The following is a 23,969-nucleotide window of genomic DNA, read 5'->3' on the forward strand; positions in this document are numbered from 1 at the left end:
CCACTCACATATTTGGAAAGCTGTTGCAAAGACAATGCAAGCAAGTAAAATTTTGCTGCGTGTTTACACATGGTCGCTATGGCTACTGAGTATCAAGTGAAAAACATTAGGCGATGCTCTGTGCGTCAGCAACACCTTACATGTCCGGGCATCGCAGTTCTATTCACCCATGACATCAACTAATGATGACATCGTGAAACTTTTGCTTACAAAGTCATACTAATCTTACGCATATTTTTAATTAAGGGGGAGACTTTGAATCCAGTGTTATATTTGGTGGGGAAAATGGTGTTAGCTAGGCCACACTGAAAAATGCGACCAGTCTACTCGCATCCACTCGTGAACAAGTATTTTTCTGAATTGCACTGCTCTGTATTAAAAAAAACGATTTTTTTATTTTTTATTTTTTATTTTTTTGGGTTGCACCAGCACTTGATTTGGTCGCATCCTTTATTTTATTTTATTTTGTTTTTGTGGTAGGGTAGGTAGCACAGCAATACCATGCACATGCATGCAGCGTGTTTATTAACAGGGACTCATAAACCATGTGAATAGAACAAATACCAATGTCCGGAAATGTTTTATGAACGGAACAACATGCACATCTGTGGTTTGCATGCGAGTCCAAAGTGGTCGATACAACCACAATGCGGAAACTGTAGAAGACCGGGTGACTTTTAGTCACAATGTCTAGCACAGTGTCTGTGTTGGTGGGAGCATCATAAAGTATGCACTCACCCCGATGCGACCAGATGAACTTCTTAGGTCGCACGTGCGACCGTTTTGCTCTCAGTCTTGATTGAGCTCTGAAAAAAGAGAAATAGTGCCATCAGATGGGGAGGCCCTTAATGCATAGTTATGTAACAAGTACACTGAAATAAATTGCTGTTTACAATAAACATTTAATTCTAATTTAACAACATTAAACAGAACTTTATAACAAATAGTTGTAAATTAATGGTGGATTACAACAGCATTTTACCGTATCACATAACAAAAACTGTTAAATAATCATCCCTCACAGCTGCTCAGTGAACAAACTGTCATTTATCATCATAAACGAGTCTTTTCTCTCGAGTAATTAAAGTAGGCGGCATCACATGATGCTCAACTTTTGTTTGTTTGCTTTTACGGGCACTCATCATCAGTACTGGAAGAGGCCAGCCAAACCCTGCAGTCAAGTACTTACTGTTCTCTCTTTTTCCCCATCTCTTTTCTACTCCACTTCCCCTGTCATTGTTCACATTTACGAGTGCTAAACCCGTTTCCCAGCCAGACTGTTGTGTTACTGTTAATGTTGTTCTTCAGGCTATTTTAATTAATGCATTAATAGGAGGCAGTTTCTTCCAAATATGGTATGGTCAATTTGATTGTAATAGAAATTTTCTTACTGTTTAAAAGTTTTAAAGCGTGGTGTGCAAGTGAAGACTTGCAATAGAGATAGGATAGAATAGTTGGTACAAGTGGTAGAAATGTGATTTTTATTATTTATTTTTTTGCTTTTTCTAACAACAAAAATGTTATCTCAAAATGACATAGCCACTTGTACCAGGCTTGAGCTGGTTTTCAGTTTAACATTTACGAATATATATTCACAACCTGTGGCCTACTTTGCATCCAAATGAGCGGGAAAAGGCTCCAGGCTACTTCCTGGTTAGTCACCGAGCAAACAATGCTAACATTGAGCAAGCTTGTATTGTTTGCCCTTGCCTCGCAAAAAAGTTTCCCAAATCGCCAGTATACAAATGTTTGGTTTGGTCTTTAAAAAAAAAAAAAAAATCCTCATGGTTATAAACTGTTTTAATTTTTATTTTACTGTCATTTGACACACACACACAATGAAATACAAAAGCAAAACTAGAAAATCCCAGTCGTCAAAAGCCAGTTTGATATTGTGACGCACACATCCGCAATATGATTCCGATCATTATTTAGCATTGTGTAGCTTTCATTCCTTACAACAAGTGCAGTTTGTATCTTGTCATCTTTTATAATTGTGTTTCCCAACTATATGGGGAGTGAGAAAATGACCGAATGTCAACTGAATTGTAATCTGTCATTAATGTCAACAGGTCACAGCAACCATCTCCACTTCATATCTCACTGAAAATGGAATCAACTCCCCAGATCTGTAAATATCAACTATTACGCATTTCCCTCCAGCTTTCGGTTGGGACGTCACTCAGTTATTTCGGCAACCCTCATGTACAGGAGGCCCTTGTTTACTGACACAGCAGTTCCAAAACCACTCATATCTCCCTTTCAGTATGTGTAAGTTAAAAAGAGTCATCTATTCCAAGTAATCTAACATTGCCCAAAAATATTCACACTACATCTGTGACATACTATATGATGCAACTAATCTACTCATGTAGTGTAGTTAACAGTTTTTGTGTTATTCAAGTGCAAAATTGGAATATGCGGCCCATTTTTCATTTAAAATATCAAATTCTGATGAAATTAATGACTGAGAGTGTCAGAGAGAAGTTTCAAAGGTTTGCCAACAGCCCCTCTGATGACCCACTTTTGTGATGAATATGCAGGAGACGCGTGGGTGTTTTTCACGGAAGAGGTAATACCTTTATTTCCCTCCTCGGGCATTCACGCTGTGTGATACTTACACACACACTCATATTAGGCACACAGCTATTGTCTGCAATATGATCTTTTTGACCTACTGCTACTCGGCATCTCTCACGGTCGTCACTGGTCCAATTCAATTGTGACTTCCGCGTTATAGACTGTGGCACAGTTGACTTAGAGGTTGGCCGTGATTGCTCTCTGGTCCTGTGAGACGGAATTTGAAATCTGGCTGGTAATTTATGTGAGCCAGCACTCCAAAATTCTGAAGGCCAAGGGTAGATTAGAATGACATACTTTAGCAAAACATTGATAGAGGTCAACATCTAAGATGATTCAAAAACACAAATAAATCCACAAGAGAAAAACTACAAAATGATGCAAATACTGTGGATTGTTGAGAATAAATTAATAGCTTTTTATAGAACAGATACAAGAATAAAGGTTGTAAATGTAAGTCAGTACTTGCTAGCTAGCATGCTACCTAGCTAACAAACTGTCTCTGCTTCTAGCTAGCTAGCTAGCTAGCTAACTAACTAACTAACTAACTTGCTTGGTGGAGGTAATATTTCCCTGCATAATCAATATTTTGTGAAGTAGGCTAAGTGGCATTGCACACATTTCACCCAGAGCTACAAAAATGGAACCTTATAACTAGGGGTGTCACGATTCGCCAACTCCACGATTCGATTTAAATTTCGATTTTGGGGTCACGATTCGATTTTTTTTTCGATTTTTTATTTTTTATTTTTTTTTTTTCCGCTCCCCCACTTTATAACACAGAGGCATATGCTTCTGTAGGCTAAGGCTAGTCTATGATCATTGGTTCTATTCATTGTACAGTAAATCTTATTTCAAAAGATCGGCTACATATAGGTGATGCAATTTCCATATTCGGGGGCATCGAATCGTGTGTCCTCTCTTCTATTTCGATGCTCGAAATCGTGACGTAATTTCGATCGATTTCGATAAAAAATCGAAATCGTGACACCCTTACTTATAACATATCGTTGGGCCATAACATCTGAATATATGCCCACATTTGGTCAATTTAATGTCACAATTTAATCTGTTTCTCATTTATACATTCTTCATTCCTTTGTCTGCATCTACATATATGTCTACGGTATGCATGTCCTCATAACGTAACCTGTTCGAGACAAATTCAAGGTTGTGAAAGCTCAGAATTTCTGCTTGCGCACTGCATCGCTACACATATTAGACAGCAAAGTTTCCTGACCCACTTGCAGTTGAAAATGGATCACATTGGCAGACACAACACGTAAATAGTGTGGTTGCATGACAAACCACAACCGGATGACTTAATTATTTTGTTGTATCAAAACTACCCTTTTATTATTATTATTTTTTTATGTCATCAGGCTCAAAGGCCATGTTTGTTCGCGTAGATGGTTGCACAACAGTGGCTACTAGCTGCTGACATCACGTCATCATGCCTTCCGTCATCATTGTTGGCACAGTTTAGTTTTTATTTGCGTCAGTAGTTTACTGATTTTAAACTGCGAATAGATGAAATACAGTTGATCCAAGAATTCAAATGTGAAAATTGAAACACCAGCAAACACGCATAATTGTTACTTATGAGAAACAGTTCATAGACTTGAACGTGCGTATGTGTTACTTTAACACAAGCAAATACTTATATTGACAATAAATTAGAAAATTTATTTTTGGTGGAGCTCCCTTTACTCATTAAACATAGGTGACTTCTCGCTTCCTTGAATCAGTACATAAAACTACAAATCCCAGTACACGCGCCGTTGCCAATGGTTTCGCATACCAGCATTTGATTGGACAATGTGAGTAAAACCTCTCGTCATTGGTCCACAGGGGCCATGTTTGCATTCCCCAGCTGTCTCGATGCGGTGTCGCTAACCGGTTAGCTCGCTGAGCTACAACATCGCCTCTCGCCGGTGTTGCGGCTAACGTGAAGATTTGCCACGACGTTACACTGCTTCAATTTTAAGCCGTAATGCCGGTTCACTCCCGGGAGAAGAAAGAAAGTAACCACGAGGAAATGGAGGTGGATTATCCGGAGCAAGACGGTAGCAGCACTGACGAGGAGGACACGGTTAGCACGTCTGTGTCCGAAGATGGAGACAGCTCGGGTAGGAGAGCAGGCCTAAAATCAAATGTACAACATAATTGTCAGTCATTCATAGACTCAGTTGTGGCATGTATACAGTGACTTCAAAATCTACTTCTACACTGTGAGAAGTTGCTAATGACAAAACACCCAACTTGTCATGTGTTCATATGTGAATAGAGATGGATGATGAAGACTGTGAGAGGAGGAGGATGGAGTGCCTGGACGAGATGACCACTCTAGAGAAACAGTTCACAGACTTAAAAGAGCAGTAAGTTTCCTCTCAGTGCCAGGAACGAGAGCAAGGCACTGCCAAATGTGCTTTAATGCCATATTAGTATACTTTTTTTTTTTTTTTTTTTTTTTTTATTCCAGTGGATATTTTGCAGTGAACAGCTTCGATTGGTCAATGCCCACCGAGTCACACTGGTTAACAGGTTTTCTTTTCTTTTCTTTTTTTTTTTTTGTAATCTAATATTGTCTCTTAACAGCATTACAAGTCCGATGATAACCCTCAGAACATATAGGCTGTTGTCAATAAATTTAACTTTAAACAAAAAAGTAGAGCAATATAGCACAAGCAAGAGGGTCGCTGGTCACTGCAAAATATCCACTTTTTTTTCCCCTCAAAAAATGTGACCACAGCTTCTGGTTTAAATGCTGTCATTTGTGGTTTAACTGGATCTGTTGCATACCATGTTCTGCTGCTTTTCTTTCAAATAAATAGATTGTACAAGGAACGTCTGAGCCAGGTGGATGTCAAGCTGCAGGAAGTGATGGCAGGATGTGCCCAGGAATATCTGGAACCTTTAGCCAACCTGCAGGACAACATGCAGATCAGAACCAAAGTGGCAGGTAGTCTTTAGAGCAGGAGTGGGTATTAAATTTTTTATTGGGATGGGCAAGTACCGATACCGCCTGGCGACCAGTGTTGCCGTCTTCTTGTGACCGTTTTATGATCAGAAACTTGAAATTAGAAGTTACAAAAACAAGAATAGAAAACTGCCATTATTGTTTTTGTGTAATTTTAAGTGGTAATATTTAAAATTCACTGAACCCAAATCATTATCAAGGCAAATTCTTCACATATGAATGTTGAGGGCCTAAATTGCCATATTTGGACCCACTACCTTTGCTCATGCCTTTTTTAACGCCAACATGGGTGTACTCATACACTTAGACACAAACAACCTTGTCATTACAGTACTTGTATGAGGTAACACAGTTGCAAAATGAAAGCATCGCTATCCAAAGAAGGGCACCATGTTTATTTTACATTTTAGTTTGACTTTATAACGATCAGAGACTGTCGACAGGCCTATAGTCTATAAAGCCCACAGACTTGAGGAGCACCTTGTAAAATGTTACAAGCAAACAGATGCATAAAACTTCTTCTGCTGTACAAGATTTTTATCACTGAGAAAGTAAAGTTCAGTTGCATGGGGGATTTACTTGTTGTTGTGTCACTTTTGTGTATGCTATAAATTATTGCCTCCTGTCCTTAAAATTGAGGATGTGTATCTTTTTCTCAGCTGGACAGATCTGAAAATACTGTATTTGTTTGCACCTTAATGCTTGCAGGCATCTATAAAGAACTCTGTTTGGAATCGGTGAAGAACAAGTACGATTGTGAGATCCAGGCAGCCTGCCAGCATTGGGAGGTAAAAAAAAAAAAAGAACTGATAAAATGAAGCAATTTATGTAATTTTGTAGTGCAAGATATTTTTTTCTCACATTGTCTGTGGCAATAAATGAGAACTTCCTTTTCTGTTGTAACTCATGTATTTTCCCAGAGTGAAAAGTTGCTGCTGTTCGACACCGTGCAGAGCGAGCTGGAGGAAAAGATAAGACGATTGGAGGAAGATAGACACAGTATTGACATCACCTCAGGTACGAAAACTGAAGAAGTTGACATGGGTAACTTGCAGTAATGCATCCTATTGTTTTTTTTTGTTTTTTGTTTTTACAGAGTTGTGGAATGATGGATTGCATTCCCGGAAAAATAAAAAGAAAGACCCTTTCTGCCCCATCAAGAAGAAGAAGCCTGTTGTTGTTTCCGATATCCTTTTCTATCATCTCGCTATTCGCTGCCCCACTTCTTTGTTGCAACGTAGCCTCACATTTCTTTAACTGCTATCGCACGGCCTTATATTGTTTACATGCTGCAGGATCTGGATATTCTGGAAGACTGGACTGCAATAAGAAAGGTAGTATTTTGAAAAGTGACGAACAGCGTTCGAAGTGCCTGACGAAACGTGATGTGTTGTCTCTTCTCAGGCGATGGCGTCTCTCGGGCCGCATAGAGGGAAGGCCGATGGTTAGGATTGCACAAGAACATTTACTGTCCTGTTTTATTTAGTCCTTACGTGATTCATGTTTTCTCTCATCTTTTCCGCCCTTCAAATTCGCCCAGCCAAAACGGAACGACACCACCATGTTGCACGGTCCGAAGATGGAAGACTTTTCTATGATAGCCAGTGGTACTGCAGGGGGCAGGCCATCTGTATCTACAGGAAAGATGAGTTTCCCACCAGGTTTGTGCAACCACACTTCTCACTAATTTTATTTTATAAACACCCCTAAAAAAAAATGCTGAACAACATTCAATGTATGGTTTACACTAAGAACAGGGGGAAATGGGGGTAAAAATAATGGAAAACTGGAATAAAAACAAAATTGTGAGTAATAAAATCTATTAACTAATTTGCTCCCAAAAAAACATATACTTTCTATTTTAAATGGTTTAAGTTTCCCAAAGACATATTTATACGTTTTTTTAATAGTGTTTTTTAATGTTTTTTTTTATGCTAGAGCATATAGAAGGCTTTGATGCAGCCTCTGAACTGAAGAGAATGGCAGTGGTAGTTTGAACGGCAGAGAACGGTTGAAGCAATTGTAGTTATTACAAAAACGGCCAGCAGGTGGCAGTAGAGCATGAGATCAATATATATATATATATATATATATATATATATATATATATATATATATATATATATATATATATATATATATATATGTGTGTATATATATATATATATATATATATATGTGTATATATATATATGTATGTATGTATTTTGGTCATCACAAGGGCTCAAATAACAAATCACAGCTCACCTGTTTTCTAGGTTTGGTCATGTGACATTCACAAGCTGAGCTGTGTTTGGTTACCTGAGCCCACGTGATGTCATTTTCAGTCGACAGCAAGTTGCACAATGTGTTTTTAAAGGTACTAAATGTACATGAAAAATAACTAAAACATCAAATTTATTATAGGCGAAATATTAATGTTTGACTGATAAAAATGGCTAATTAAGTAAAGTATCACTTTAAGAGCTGTCTAATCTTTAACATGAAGTAACTTGTGAAATTCTGCACATTTTTAAAATTGTAAAATACAACTTGACCCCAGTCTCCACAAATATATGCATTATTATTAAATTTATTACTGCTAAATTTCGGCTTGGACGTGTCTGCTGCGTTGCGACTGGAATTCCCCCAGTACAGGCTTTGAAAGTAAGGGGCGGTCATTAATCGTTAAAAAAAAAAAAACTCTGGAAACATGTCCAGCCAAGTGGTATTTTCTCTAATGTCGTTTCCTTTTCCGCACAGTGCCATCATCACCACTATCAACAACGATGAAGTCTGGTTCAAACGACTGGACGGCACCAAGTCCAAGCTGTACATCTCCCAGCTGCAGAAAGGCAAATACACTATCAAACACTCGTGAAAACACAACAACAGAAAATCATCCAAGGATTTCCACATGCGTCCGTTTATGCTGCTGCACACGTCCTTAAAATAACGTTCACACCTCCCGTCGCTCCCTCCGTTTGTTTGTCCTCAAAGAGAGACAACTCTCAGCCAATCAATTGGTCTCTGTAAATGTGTGCCTGTGTTGATATGCAGGACAAAGTCTACACCTTTTCCACAAAAACAAAACAAAAAGGGATCAATGCAAAGCGCTTATTAAAGTAGGTAAAGCTGAGCAGTGTTTAACTGTGTGGCAACACTCATAAAGGACTGTAAGAGGGTCAAAACGGGTCTGTTTGAGGTCCTGCGCATGTTTGCGCGAGTGCACAGAAATTGCACAAGTTGGAAGCAGTGCGAGGAACTTCAACACGCAACAGGATGTTTTGTTTTCGGGGAGCCGCTGTTGGAAATGTCTCAAAGTTCTGACCTTATTTTTGTGTCTTTGCAGCACTGATTTATGGCACTGAGCATAGCAAGTGGTAAAAAAAAAGTCAAGTTTCAAGCAGTTCGTTGTACATAGAAGACTTTGTGTTTTGTGTTTACGTCACTGTGATGCTCCCGTTCATGTGCCTGATGGTGACCAGGGTTCTTTTTTAAACTAACTGAAACAGTTCCCCCCCCCCCAAAAAAAAAAAAAAAAAAAAAAAAAACAAATCCACCAAGTTGATTTTTTTTTTTTTTTTTTTTTAAATCACGTTTTGTACTTATTGGACTGCTCACAACAAGAGCACACAAATGAGTTCAACTGACAACTGATGTGTAGAAGTGTCAATATTACAATCATTTATTATTTTTTTAGTTTCTACATTTTCTGTACATATTTTCTTTGTTCTGCATCAAAAGAAAAACATGCCATAGAGCACTGCGTGTACAGCTCATTAAATATTTTGTTGCTACCATCTGAAGATTGACTCATCTGTGTGCAGTTGAATCCTTTACGGAGAAATATTTGTGGAAAGTAACGTCACACACAAAATAACAAAGTAGATAAATTAAGAGAGGATCATACTTCTGATGAATATGTCACCACGTTTCATAGAAAATCACTATCAGCCAGTCAATTATTTCCTAACCGATTGGAACATGTAGAACAAAGACGTTGCAACAAATATTTGAAAATCTCGAGATAGGATACAAGCATGCCCCCAAGTGGCTGTGTGCAGTATAGCGCCACATCTTGACACATCTTTACAAACAAGTTGAGATACAAGTTTGTTTTTTAAGAAGAAACAAGTAGGACAAAATCATGAAGTGGAATGAAATTTATTATATTTAAAAAATAAAAATAAAAAAGTAGAACGTGTTTACCCATCTGAGTTAATCATTTTCAAAATTACTTTTTGCTGAAATTAACAGCAGGAAGTCTTTCGGAATATATGTCAGTTTTTCTACAGCAGGGTTCCCCAATTCCGGTCCTCGACGCCCGGAGTCATGCAGATTTTCCATTTTTACTCCTACCAACGCACCTGATACTAAAGGTAAGGATTATTATCAGGCACACTGATGAACTCGTATGAATCAGGTGTGATGGTAGGCAGGAAAATGGAACACCTGAAGGACTGTGCGGCCTTCGAGGACCAGGACTGGGAAGCTTGATATACAGACTGATTTTTTGGGGGGGTAGAGAGATGAACGGCTCTCTTTTAAGACTGTTCCCATCGTTAACGTTGAAAAAGCCGTCCAAAAGACCCAATTTGTTCGTGAGCGTCACATCATTAGTATCTGACAACGCACATGCGCATAGTTAGCTTGTGGCGTAAATTGTGTTCAGTTCAAGTTCATCGCCGAGTCCCAGTGAGTGCAGTTTTCCCGGAGAAGTTTTGAGGAAAAGAATATAATTTCAAGTGGTCGTCCTACTCCTGAAGTCGTCATAACGAAAACAGGGAAGAATTTCATCCGTCACTTTCAAGCCAGGACGTACGAGAAACATAAATGGCTCGCTTGCTGTCCACAGGTAAGCAAACTGTTGATTGTTGGTTGAAATTGTGGCTCCGCTGCTTTTGTAAAGTGGTCTAGTAATGTCCCCACAAATGTTTGTAGTTGACAGGAAACGCTTAATTGTCGCCCAGAAACAGTACAGCGGTAACGTCAATAAGGTCACTAAGCATGCGTGCGGAAGTTGCTGTAGTAACCCAGTTAGCAGCGCTTTACGGCATCTCGCTACTGTCGTAATTTTATTATTTTTTTTATTGACAAAATTGTAATCAAAAGCCAAACATGTCAAAAACAACACAAAAAAATAATCACACAAACAGTAAAGAGAAAGGAGGGGGGGGGGGGGGGGGATAACAAAATAAAAGATTTTCCAGGGGCCTTAAACAAAGAAATATTAAAAATACCAAAATGAGAACATAAAATCAAAGTCTTGACAGCCTTCTTATTTTTGGAAGTAGAAATGGACTGAAAATATGCATCAATCTCTTTCATAAACAGAAAAAAAAATAGGTTTCGATTTTGCACATTTACATTTATGAATATAAAACTTAGCAAGATAAAATAACAGATTAATCAAATAATGTTCTTTTTCAAACGAACTGTCATAGTTGAAACCCCCCCCCCAAAAAAAAAACATAGATATTGTCCAAAATAAATTTACAAATGTCTTGCCAAAGCTTGCGAGCATAAGTACATTTCCAGAATAGGTGCACAAGAGTCTCTGATTGGGAGTCACAGAAGGAGCAGTTCAGATCCATATCATAACCAAATTTAATGAAAAATGATTTCACAGGATGTGATTGTCATTTCACTCACCACAGAGCAGGCTACAATGACGTCAGTCCTGAATATTTCCGCATTAATTTTATACATACACAGTGGTATTAAATAATTAAATATGTAATATTCCAATTAACAATAAAAATACACCCGTTTTTTTTTTTCAGCTCAGAGTTCAAGAGCTCTCAATTCTCAATATTTGCGTCCCAAATCCAACTCGCACTCCAGTTGCACTGCAATTTCTGTCCACCAGAGGTCAGCGAGGCTCCACATAGGAGAGGCTGCAGGTGTTTTGCGAAAGACGGGAGGAGGGAGGTGCTTTTTGAATCTGGGGCACCCTGCTGTTGAAGCCTTCCAGCTGATGAGAGAGAGGAGAGGGGAGGGGACGCAGGCACAGCTTGATCACAGCTTGCTAGCCTTGTCTGCATCTGCTGCTGCAAGAAAAAGAGCGAGCGAGTGAGAGAGAGAGAAAGGAAAATCCCCATCAAGCCATCAAAGGCAGCATGCAACAGAGCTGTCTGTCTCTTACATGCTATGCAGCATCTCTCTCGAGCATTCCTTCAGTCTGCTTGTTGTCAACGTGAGGTCCTGACAAGGAAACCTCCCGAAAACAAACACCCGCAGTGGCGGACAGATTGAGAAATGCTTTCCTTGTTGGATTTGTTTGGAACATTCCTGATGATTCTGGGGGACTTGGTCCCGTGACGAATCAGTTCCTGACGGCTGCGGCAGGCCCGTCCATGGGCGCCATCCATTCTTGACACATTCATTGCCAGACCAGCAAAAAAAATGCATCATTTGACGTCTTTTTTCCGTCAATGGCGGTGAATGAGTTAAACGTGGTAAAAATCAATGAAGCAATTATAAATTGTTGATGTCCAAACTTTTTCCTCTGAGGGCCACATACAGAAAAATAGAAAGCTGCAAGGGCCACTTTGATTTTTTTTTTTTTTTTAGTTATTTATTAACGCATTCATTGCCAGACCAGAAAAAAAATGCATCATTTGACGTCTTTTTTCCGTCAATGGCAGTGAATGAGTTAAACGTGGTAAAAATCAATGAAGCAATTATAAATTGTTGATGTCCAAACTTTTTCCTCTGAGGGCCACATACAGAAAAATAGAAAGCTGCAAGGGCCACTTTGATTTTTTTTTTTTTTAGTTATTTATTAACGCATTCATTGCCAGACCAGAAAAAAAAATGCATCATTTGACGTCTTTTTCCGTCAATGGCAGTGAATGAGTTAATGAGTACCCAGAACTGGAGGGTCGTCGGGACGTGGTTCCGGCAACAGTGGGGCTAATTTGACCGTGAAAGTGTCACGCTGCTGAATTACTCGTCTCGCCCCTTGTGAGCGCGATGGATGGTCGCGTTGTCGTGTTTTCAAGGGAGTTTCCGTACGGTTCTCTTTGTGCATGCATGAAATGTGCCGCGCTGCGGGCCTTGTGCATGCGTGGGTGTGCGCCGTTGATGCTGATTGCGTAAGAGGACGGTAAATGCATGCATCCTTAAGTTAACATCAGGATGAAAGACAAAAATTGATATTCATATGCGAGCTCGTAGCTCTAGACGAGTGATTCCAAATCAGGTTGCCAGTTAACGCAGTGTGCTGTAAGAGGTCACCATCTAAGAAACTCGAGGACGCCAAGTAGCGGACCGCCAGGCATCCCGTTCTATCTCCATCTATTGGTAATTTTATTTTTTTATTTTTATATACTTGGCCAATAAATCTGATCTATGAATAGTGACAGAAAGATAAATAACAATGAAATGTTCTCTCTTTAGATGGCAGAAAGTACAAATGAACTTGCGCGTCCACCTGTTGCTGTTCAGACTTAGCGGAATGAGTCATGCGAGTGTAGCTTCAATTAAACAAGCGCCGCTTTCACACCGAGTGAGTCAGTTTGTGAGTTTATTTAGACAAGATCGTTATTTTTGTTCGGTGAGGTGGCGGGAGATTTTTTTTCATGTAAAATGGGTTCCTTGTCTCAATAAAGGTTCCCTCATTGGCACCTTTTTTTTTTTTTTTTGTCTAAACAGGTTTAATGTGTTTATTATTAAACAATATATAGTACTATAAACTTAAACTAATGGCATCAAAATCATTTATTTATAATATGTTATATGTGACCTCAGACATCTAAACATGACACTCGGATGAATATTACATTTGTGGAATATGAGTTATGAAGCAAAATCCAGCCGTTTTTATCTATCTCAGGGCGGCCATTTTGCCATTTGCTGTGGGCTGAAGATGACATCACGGCTGTTCAGGGCTCAGGCAATGACCAATCAAAGTGCACCTGTTTTCTGAAGCTGAGCTGTGATTGGTTGTTAACTGAGACCCGCGCAACTGTGATGTCATTTTCAGTCGACAACAAGTAGCAAAATGGCCGCCTTGTGATATTCATAGAAAGTGCTGGATTTTGCTGATTAACTCGTATTCCACAAACACAATATTAACCAGAATACCATATTTAAGGTAGTGGGGCTGCATAGAACATATTATTGTCAAGATTTTTTTTTGGACTTCCTATTTGATGGCAGATTGAGTAATCATAAAGCAGTTGTTCCCTTTTATACTCGAGCAAAAAAAAGTAAGCGGTTTGACGAACATGTGCAATATAAATTCACATTTGGTGTTCCGCAGGGTTCAATTCTGGGGCCTCTGCTGTTTTCGTTGTATCTGCTGCCGTTGGGTTCCATCTGAAGAAAACGATATAAATAATTGTGCTTTTGGTTCATTCTTATTAAAATGGCAACTCACTATTGAGGATTGTTGTTTGTGACGTAACTCTTTGTTGCTATTCTCCGAAAACATTGGCATGTTTTATTTTTACCCAAACTACCACTTTAAGTGATTCATACTGTGAGGAACTCAAACTGAGTTGGGTGAACCTTAGTCCAATAAAGTGACTCATGCCCGTTAAAGGATTTTTTTATTTTTTATTTTCCCCTACAGTGGTGCAATAATCGTCCACTCAGACGAATGACATTTATCCTGTCTGAAGAATTGTGTTCATTAGTCAAAATAAAGACGCTTGTCATAGATTATATAAAGCTTTTAATACAGTTACAAGAGTGGCACAACAGTGCACTCTTCACCTTGCTTTCAAAGTATGGTTTATGAGAATATTGACAGTAATATTTCACTATTTGCAATACCTTTCTTGAGACATACACAACATAACTACAATAGGTCCCAGGGATCCAAAATGATAGTTATGTTCTTCCTGTATAGTGTGACTTAACAAGTCTATAAAGCCTCCAATGACTGATTACGCATTTTGCATTGCGTTGCCATCCTACAGAAAACTGTTTATAATAGTGTAACGTGAGGGTTCGTTGGTGGTTAATTGGACGACTCTTTAGAAAATGAGAAAGCAGGATGGAGACGGATTTCTTCTGTAACAACGCTGTTTACTTGTCACACATGTCACGACGGGACACCACACTTCCTGAACACTCGTCAGCTGACCAACTCTAACCAATCAGGAGCTAGCTCACTTAAGTAAATGCAAGTAAATGAAACTAACAGATTCACCGCGTCAATTTAACTACTTGGATTTAAAAAAAATACCAAAATGTGTAAATAATAATTCTAGAAACATAAATGTATTAGTAAATCGATATTTTAACAAATTAAGTTAAATCTTACTCCTGTCTGAATCTTACATTAGGATAATTTTACATGAATCAAGTAGTCTTGTGTCCAATCAGGTCACGAGTACACGTATGTTTTATTCATTTATTTATTTTTTACACAAGTGAACTTAAAGTCTGATGATAAAGATGAGAGCACGCGTCTTCCTCGACTTTGCTCCAAAGCGTGAACCAAGTCATGCCAGCATACAGCTACTTGAAAGTAGCACAACTCATCTTGTGCCTTTTTCTCTTGATGTTGCACATGCACTCACCCACTTGTAAGCATAGCGAGCAATGACTCATCTGACCAGTTTGCATAATTGTAAAGATCATATGCTTGTTTTTTTTTTTTTTTTTTCCGTAGCAATTTGTACTTGACAGTTTCCTGAGTCACCCACGGAAGAGTTTCTTCTAGTTTTTCCATGTTTTTGTAATACACAATATCATGGAACGTGCTCCGCAAATGATGTTTTGGGCCTTCTTTTTAACCCTCCTTTTTTTCCTGGAAGAAGTGGCTGGGAAGAGTTAAGTCAAGTGGAAGAGGATGGATGGATGCTCTCATGATGATAGTCAGATTTACAGTATGTGCCACTTAAGAATAAAGATGCCTTCTCTTCTTACAGTCACTTTTATTATGCCTTGAAGACTTTAAAACTTGGATGGCCTTGAATTTCTGAAATGAGAAGAAAACCAAAAGTGCTGGTGTTTGGTCCCAGTGGCCCTTGTAAATCCCTCCCTGTTGACGTCGGCCTCTCGGCACACTATTTGAACCTAACTGTTTCAAACAGGAGTTTTATGATTATTTAGGGCGAGCCGCCAGGCATATTCAACACTGGGGGAAACCCTGTTCACGTAAGCATTCTGAATGACTGCTTTTTACTTCGGCTTAAGTCATATTTCATCTCATAAAATACCCACCTCTGTTTTGGGCGTGCAGCAATTTTGTAATGTGACTGGTCACACAAACCTGTCACCATATCTTACAGTTTTAGCCCCTTGTAACATCAACATGGAAACGTAGTCAAATGTCCAAATGTGACTGGATTGGGAAATAGATTTGATTTCACTTGAATGTATGTGCGCTTGGATTTTTTTTTGTTTTTTTTTGGTCTGCCTTGTTTACTGCAGACAGTCAGTGGAGTGTGGCCGAAAAGCTCACCCAGCCATTTGGCTACAGTCCTAATTAGCTGGCTCGTTTTGACAGGATGCTGACAGAGCACATCACACATGCGCAGGTTTTCTAAAGCTCTTGGTTTTGTCCTTTTAAAAAAACAAAACAAAAACAAAACTATATATTTATCCTCAGAGGAATTTCCACTTCTTATGTCTAAGGTTAGCTAATGCCCATATCAAGAATAACTTTTATAAGAATAAAAATCTAAAACAGTTGGCTAAAAAATGAAAAATGATAAACAAATGGATACAATAGAAATGGTAAAATTCCATAAAGCAGTGACAGTGTTAGAGATAATCAAATGTGATGCTTTTGCTATAAATAAAGATGACTTGACTTGACTTGAAGCAAACAGGATTTAAAAAAAACATTTTTTTTTTTAGCTACGGTAGTTGTTGTTGTTGTTGTTGACAGCACGCACAGATTATTATTTTTTTCACTCATTCACACATGTAAGCTTCTGTGAGTGAGTGAAAAAAAAAAAAAAAATCCGTGCGTGCTGTCAAATTGCCACGGTAGTGACGTCACGCAGCCGACAAATTCGCCCGGCCCCGTTTGTGACACGCCACTCCCCCGCTCTGCGATTGTAAACAAACACAAAATGGCAAAATACAGGCTGCTGGGGTATCGGAAAAAATCACCACCAGACATTAAGAGAAGCCCGTCGCTGTAAATTGAGAAGTAGTTTGTTTGTTTGTTTCAATCCTGTATTTAAAAAGCGCCTTTTCCTGATTGAAAACGTCAGACCGGGCCTTTAACCTGTTGTGCCTAGCATGAAATTTGGCAGTGGCAGGATCGGTCATCTTTGGTAATGTGTTTTAAATGCTGAAGTAAAATGTGAGTGGAAATTCTGCTGTGTTTTGACTCCCACTTGCACACTGTGCTTTTACTGGACGCCAGAGGCGTCTGGAGAGCAAGTAAGAGGTGGGGGAAGGGATGCATGCAATATTGGAAATGAGGCATATCTAAAGATGGAGAAGAAGAATCCTCCCCCAGGGTGGCTTTTCCTTGACACCACACTTGGATGGGTCACAAACGATATAACTTGATGCACTTCTCTCACATCCCGATTCATTCACAAATAAGCAAAAACAGCCGTACTTGCCTTCAAGTGACTTTTTGCTTACTTTCGAGACACGATGTGAAGTTACGTCATACCATGTAAATCTGTCAAAAAGATGTTCACCATTCACACTTTAGGATTGGGTAAAAGCGGCCATTTTTCTCGACTATCACGGACTACGATCTAATCAGTTATAAATGACAGCCACAATATTTAATGCCGTCTGACAGCGAAAAAAAATATATAAATACTTTTTCCCTGACAAATGGGGGATTTGTAGGGGGAATTAGGGGAAAAATGGAACAATACAAAATCTGAAAAAATTTGCAAATCAACTGTGGTTTGAAGTTGTAATATCAACAATCAACACTAGATGGCAGACAAGTCTTCGTTGCACTTTCACTCTTTTTACTGGCCTATATTACAACATGAGTAAGCTTAATTTATTGCAAATTTAGAATGACATGCACGACAAAAATAAGTACTTCAGTAATATTAAAATGTTGGAGTTTTGCAGGGGAAAAAAAAAATCAAAATGAGTTATTACACTTTATGTTGGTTTCTTGTTCAGCAGTTTTGTGCCATTCTTGAATGGTAACTTTTACGCGAGAGATCCCTTTGCATTTAAAAAAAAAAAAAAAAAAAAAAAAAAACTGCTGGTCTATCATCTTATTTGGTGAGTTCAGAGCAGATGTCTGATTTTCCTTTAAGGATTTTTTTTTTGCTGAGGAGACAAAAAGGTGTTGAAGGCTCACAGGGAGGACCTATATTTAGTGGCGCTTAAGTGCCTTTTCGATTTTCGAATCGAATCGGCAAAAAAAATCGAATCGTCAAGAAAAAAATATACTTTTTATTTTTTTAAACAAGTTACTTTCTACCTATTTAAAGAAATAGAAATCGATTAACGCTCCTATATCATCACCATCTCACGTTCCCTCCTCTCTCCTCCTACCATTTTGAAACCCCCCATTCACGCCCCCCACCCTAAGTTCACCCCACCCCTCACTCGGGCCCATTTTCTCCAACTTTCACTCCAGCGGGTTTAATAATCATTTGTACTTCCATTTGTAGGGCGTTGAAATCTCCGTAAGAAGAGCTGCTGCGGTCCAATTCTTGGTTTTAAAGAATGTCTCACTTGTAATGTCACAAAAGTTTCCATAATCATGTTCTCGCGTCTCTCCCCCAAGACCTCAAGGTATGAATGTGAGGGACTTTTTCACTCTTACAAAAATGTCTGTATCGAAAAGCTCCTCCTACATTTTTTTTCTTTTTTTAAAAAAAAAAGAAAGAGTCGACCCTTCGTCATTCTTTTCATTCTTTTATTCATACATCTTATTCCAATATAAGTCTGTATATGGGTCTGTGTATGTGTGTGTGTGCGCGCGTATGTTTTTTTTTTTTTTTTTTAACATCTGGAAGGAAAAAAAAAAAAAAAAAAGTCATCCGCTTCGCCCACACATTCTTGTTCTAAAGTCATAAAACAATCGTCACCCCCCACCTATTTTTTGTTTTTCTATCGCTTTTAAATCGCACCTCGTCTTCCTGTCAATATGAGAAAAAGACACGGTCAAAAAGAGGAAAGCCATATCTCCTTTTAAAATATCGTGTACTCCTTAGCACCTTTCAAAAGGGCACGCATGGACTTCTCACTTTTTTGACCTCGACACCCCAATTCCCCCCTCTTGGGATTAATCATATCGGCCTACCACGTCGCTTCTTACATCTCTTTTTGAAATCCTAACCCTTATTTTTATCGTTTTCCTTTCATACGTCATCCAAAAAGTCTTTGATCGTGACCTCTTGACCCCCGATCGATCATTTTTATCGTTCCTTTCATCCTACGTCATCAAAGGACATCAAAGCGAATGAGGCCATCAATCAAATTTTGATCGCGACGGACTAAAACGGCATTCAATGATTCCCTTACAAACGTCAATTTCTCCTTTGCTTCATCGATTTCTACATCTGTGCCCGTTTTTGTGTGGCGTCAAAGGGCCCAGCTGCCAGCTGAGCAACACCGCCAGGGGATCGCACAGTCGAGGGGGGGGGAGATGATCGTCGGCGTCTCGGCCCTCGTCGACGCGCTCTCAAGCTAGCATCGGATCGACTTGTCATTCCCGCTTACGATCAAGAGCCCGTCTCGGTAGACTCAAAGTTACTGTGGCAACCCGGGCGCAGAGAGCTGAAAGTGCAGGTGCTGAGCACGTGGTTGCGAGCCAGCCGAGGACGTGGTGAGAAGCACTGACTCATGCACACGAGAGGGAACGCTGTGAACATGATAAAATGCTGCCGAGCCTTTACGCGTGATTTTTATTTTTTTTTTAAATGGGGTTGTTCAGAGGTCAACTGCGTATTAGGGCCACATATATATTTGTTCAGAGGTATGGGGGTAATTTTCTGAGAGAAAAAACCTCGCAAATTTGCTGTTTCATAAAATGGCACTTTATGAACTTTATAAGGTGGCAATTTTTTTTTTTTTTTCCTTGCAAATTTGCCACTTTATGGTAAATTTTACTTTATAAAGTGGCAAATTTGTCACTTTATGAACTTGCAAATTTGCCACTTTATTGCAAATTTTACTTGATGAAGTGGCAAATTTGTCACTTTATGATCTTGCAAATTTGCCACTATAAAAACTTTATAAAGTGGCGAATTTTTTTTTTTTTTTTTTGTTTCCTTGCAAGTTTGCCACTTTATGAGCTTGCAAATTTGCCACTTTATGGTAAATTTTACTTTATAAAGTGGCAAATTTGTCACTTTAGGAACTCGCAAATGTGCCACTATAAAAACTTTATAAAGTGGCGAATTTGGTATTTTTTTTTTTTTCCTTGCAAATTTGCCACTTTATGAGCTTGCAAATTTGCCACTTTATGGTAAATTTTACTTTATAAAGTGGCAAATTTGTCACTTTATGAACTTGCAAATTTGCCACTTTATTGCAAATTTTACTTGATGAAGTGGCACATTTGCAAGATCATAAAGTGACAAGTTTGCCACTTTATGAACTTTCAAATTTGCCACTTTATGGTAAATTTTACTTTATAAAGTGGCAAATTTGTCACTTTATGAACTTGCAAATTTGCCACTTTATGAACTTGCAAATTTGCCACTTTATTGCAAATTTTACTTGATGAAGTGGCACATTTGCAAGATCATAAAGTGACAAGTTTGCCACTTTATGAACTTTCAAATTTGCCACTTTATGGTAAATTTTACTTTATAAAGTGGCAAATTTGTCACTTTATGAACTTGCAAATTTGCCACTTTATTGCAAATTTTACTTGATGAAGTGGCACATTTGCAAGATCATAAAGTGACAAGTTTGCCACTTTATGAACTTTCAAATTTGCCACTTTATGGTAAATTTTACTTTATAAAGTGGCAAATTTGTCACTTTATGAACTCGCAAATTTGCCACTTTATTGCAAATTTTACTTGATGAAGTGGCACATTTGCAAGATCATAAAGTGACAAGTTTGCCACTTTATGAACTTGCAAATTTGCCACTTTATGGCAAATTTTACTTTATAAAGTAGCAAATTTGTCACTTTATGAACTTGCAAATTTGCCACTTTATAAACTGGTAAATTAGATTTTTTTTTTTTTTTCTCGCAAATTTGCCACTTTATGAAATGGCAAATTTGTGAGTTTTTTTTGTTTTTTTTTTCCCCCCTCAGAGTTTTGTCCACACCCTCTAAAAAAATATATATATTTATATGTGGCCCTAATACGCCGCCGTAGTTAAAATCACAGGGTTGATGTGAAAAAAATCCACCTGCCCAGATGTGGACCAATCCGATTTCTGAAGACCAGATTGTTGAAGGGAAGAGATAGATCACAAATATTCGCCGGACAGACCGCGTGAAAACGTGAGAAAGTGTGTAGGTGTTTTGGAGATCTGTGTGTGTGTTTCAACATTTGGGCATGCGTGGGCGGATGGGATGTCAGAGGAAGAAGAGAGAAAATGGTGGAGAGAGCACCGGCACGAGTGAAAAGCGGTACCGCAAGTGTACTTGTGTGTTTTCGCACAATGGGGATTTCTCGGCGCTGATCTCAGCGAATTCGTCTCTTGCAGGGGTGGTGACATGAATATTCACGAGGTCTTCTTGTCTTTGGTAAAAGCCTCGTGTTATTTCGTGGCGGTTGTGGGGGGGGGGGGGGGGAAATCAATGTTTCATTGCACCTTTCGTCATCCGAGTGTCACAGCAACGGCGCTTTAATGTGTCCCTATTGTTTATGAATCCAAAATGGGGCGCGCACGTGTCATTATCTCGGCTTTACATTGAAAATGTGCCGGCACGTGCATAATAAGGCCTGGAGCGTTCTCTGTTTATGAATAAGTAATTCGAACTTCCTGTCCAGCAGACGCGCCATTTGCCTCCGCCCTGCCTTCCACTTGGGGCCATCTATTTTTTTATTTTTTATTTTTTTATTCCTTCATAACATAACACACACATCTCCATATTTACACATACACACACCTATTACCCCGATGGCTTTAATAGGCCGGCTTTCACCTCGGGCTTCCACAGCGCCCTGTACGCCCGCATCTCCCCTCCCGCTCGCTCTTATGTAACTGTAAGAAGGAGGGCAAGCAGAGGAGCAGGCTGTCTTTATGTGCTGGCTTCATTGAGCCTCACTCGTGCCCAGGGGTGCGTGTTAAGCCCTGCAAACTGCGCAGTGGAACATACATAAAGACAAGAGTGAACCCTCACAGCAAAAACCACAGCCGCCTCCTTCCAACGCTGCCTGACCCCCCCCCATCCATCTATGGAGGAACAAAACCGACAAAATTAAAAAATAAAAAAATAAATAAAAATGACATTAACAATAAAAAAAAAAAAAAAAGAAGATATATACATATGCATTAAAAAAAATAAAAAATATAAAAGGAAATAAAAACTACGTATATATCAATAAATAAAAAAAATAAAAAATTTAAAAAAATAAATGTCAAAATATATAAATAGAATTAAATATCAATCAATAAAAAAAATAAATGACCCAAGACACGCTTAGGACCACCCCCTCATTTGAATAACATTTCGACCTGACAGAGCGTCTCCAGCATGAAATAAATAAATGTGAAAGCAGTGTTTTTATTTATTGATTGATGCTGAATTCTATTTATATATGTATTTCTGCCTTTATTTATATATATATATTTTTTATTTTTTATTGATACTTAATTTTATTTATATATTTATTTATGTCAACTTATTTTTGTTTTTTGAATCTCATTTTTTTTTTTGTATTTATTTTTACTTTTATTTATTTATTTAGGATATAATTCTATTTCCATTTATTTTTTGTATTTAATATTTTTAACTGTTTTTATTTTCACTTTTATTTATTTATTTAGGATAGAATTTTATTTCCATTTATTTTTTGTATTTAATATTTTTAACTGTTTTTATTTTCACTTTTATTTATTTATTTAGTTTAATTTTGGCAGTTTTGGTCCTCCATATCCATCCACATGCATGTTTGAAGCGCAAATGAATAGGCTTGATGCGCCTGCACCTCCTTTTTATCAGGCAACGTTCTGTTCCCTTTATCTGTCAGTGAACTAATGCGGGGTGGCGGCGGCGGCGGCGGAGTGGGGGAGTCGCTTTTTATTGCGAAATGGATGCATCCTTTAATGGGTCAGAGTGAGAAACCGAGGGAGGAAAAGCATGAATATGTGCGGAGGGAGTGAGGGGGGGGAAAAAGGTGGTCCTAATGGAATGTAGCATCATCCAATCATTTTCAAGTCCAAATAATTCCAAAAGGCTTTTTATGGCAACAAATTCACTGCGCTTGTGAGGCGATTACAAGCGTACAGTCTGATGTAACGCCGCCTTGTTACGGCTTGATAATAATAGGAGTGCACACTTCCGTTAAAGGTTGAGTGCTGGATTTTCCATCGGGGTTATTAAGAGTACATCAGCTCTCATTAATGTTTCATGGATAAGTGCCACTAGAACGTCGTAGTTGGTAAATACCTGCAAATCAGCACAGGCTGGCCTTACTTCAAGGCTCGCTGCATGGCGCTTGCTTGCATACAATTTGCATGTTTTTCCTTTCCGGTGTCCGGTTTCTTTGCACGGCGAATAGACGAGCGGCGGATTCACTGAATCGGACGCGAATAGGTGTGAGTGTGGATGTGCAGTGAGGTGACGGCCCCAGATTATTCTAATCTGCACAAAGTGATGGGATGACAGAATGTAGGATTGGGCCCGCGCGTCGAGAGGGGACAAGAGGTTACTCGTTTCACCGGTCACATTTTGTCTCAATCAAACTTTGCCGGTGTTCTAACAGTCACATTTTACTCTCCGCAGCCTTCTCTGAATTTCAATGGGTACATTATTTATCTTTAGCCCAACTATACAAAGTCGTATTTTTGTTTTGTGCAGGTTTGAGAAACGAGCACTGGAAGGTGGCAGTGAATTCGACTCAAGTCATGTCTACACAGTGGGCAGAAAAGTCTTCAAAAAGAGGCTTCAAGGTATTTATTACCACTCCCAGTTGAAGTTTACTGTCAAACTAAACATGAAATCTAGAAAATTAAATCTTGTGTATTGAAAACAAAACTTTTCAGTCCGCTAGCTTAATGCTAACGCTAAGTCACATCTTTATTGTAGTGTTTTAAAACTTTAATGAGGAAGTTAATCCAAAAATGTTCTTTACAATATGTTCCATGCAGCCTCTTTTGGTCAAAACACAATATTCCGATTTAACATCGCTTTTGTGCAATATAAATAAAGCAGAAAATCCACCTCAGCGGATTGCCACATGCTGTCGACTAAAAATGACATCACAGTTGCGCAGGACTTGGAACAACCAATCACGACTCGGCTTGCGAATGTCACGTGACCAAACTCAGAAAACAGGACGTGTTGCTGTCGCCAATGTCCAAAATTGAACAAATTACTCTGAAATTCATCAAC

General features: G+C 38.7%; 2 protein-coding genes across 2 annotated transcripts in view; both read left to right on the forward strand.

Annotated features, from left to right (window-relative positions):
* The first annotated feature begins 3,853 nt into the window (after positions 1-3,853).
* On the forward strand, positions 3,854-9,348 carry LOC144010357 (breast cancer metastasis-suppressor 1-like protein-A). The gene is made up of 10 exons (XM_077510656.1): positions 3,854-4,709; positions 4,868-4,958; positions 5,415-5,542; positions 6,269-6,348; positions 6,481-6,577; positions 6,657-6,746; positions 6,830-6,894; positions 6,965-7,004; positions 7,101-7,221; positions 8,303-9,348. The coding sequence occupies exons 1-10, from the start codon at positions 4,574-4,576 to the stop codon at positions 8,418-8,420; spliced, it is 966 nt and encodes a 321-aa protein (XP_077366782.1). The 5' UTR covers positions 3,854-4,573; the 3' UTR covers positions 8,421-9,348.
* A 628-nt stretch (positions 9,349-9,976) lies between these two features.
* Positions 9,977-23,969, forward strand: part of LOC144010073 (forkhead box protein N3-like) — a 220,047-nt gene continuing 206,054 nt past the window's right edge. The window contains exon 1 of the mRNA XM_077510171.1: positions 9,977-10,397. The gene's annotated coding sequence lies outside the window, so the exon portion shown is untranslated. The remainder of the gene's footprint in view (positions 10,398-23,969) is intronic.

The sequence above is a fragment of the Festucalex cinctus genome, chromosome 21, assembly GCF_051991245.1.
Source record: "Festucalex cinctus isolate MCC-2025b chromosome 21, RoL_Fcin_1.0, whole genome shotgun sequence".
Taxonomy (NCBI): Eukaryota; Metazoa; Chordata; class Actinopteri; order Syngnathiformes; family Syngnathidae; genus Festucalex; species Festucalex cinctus.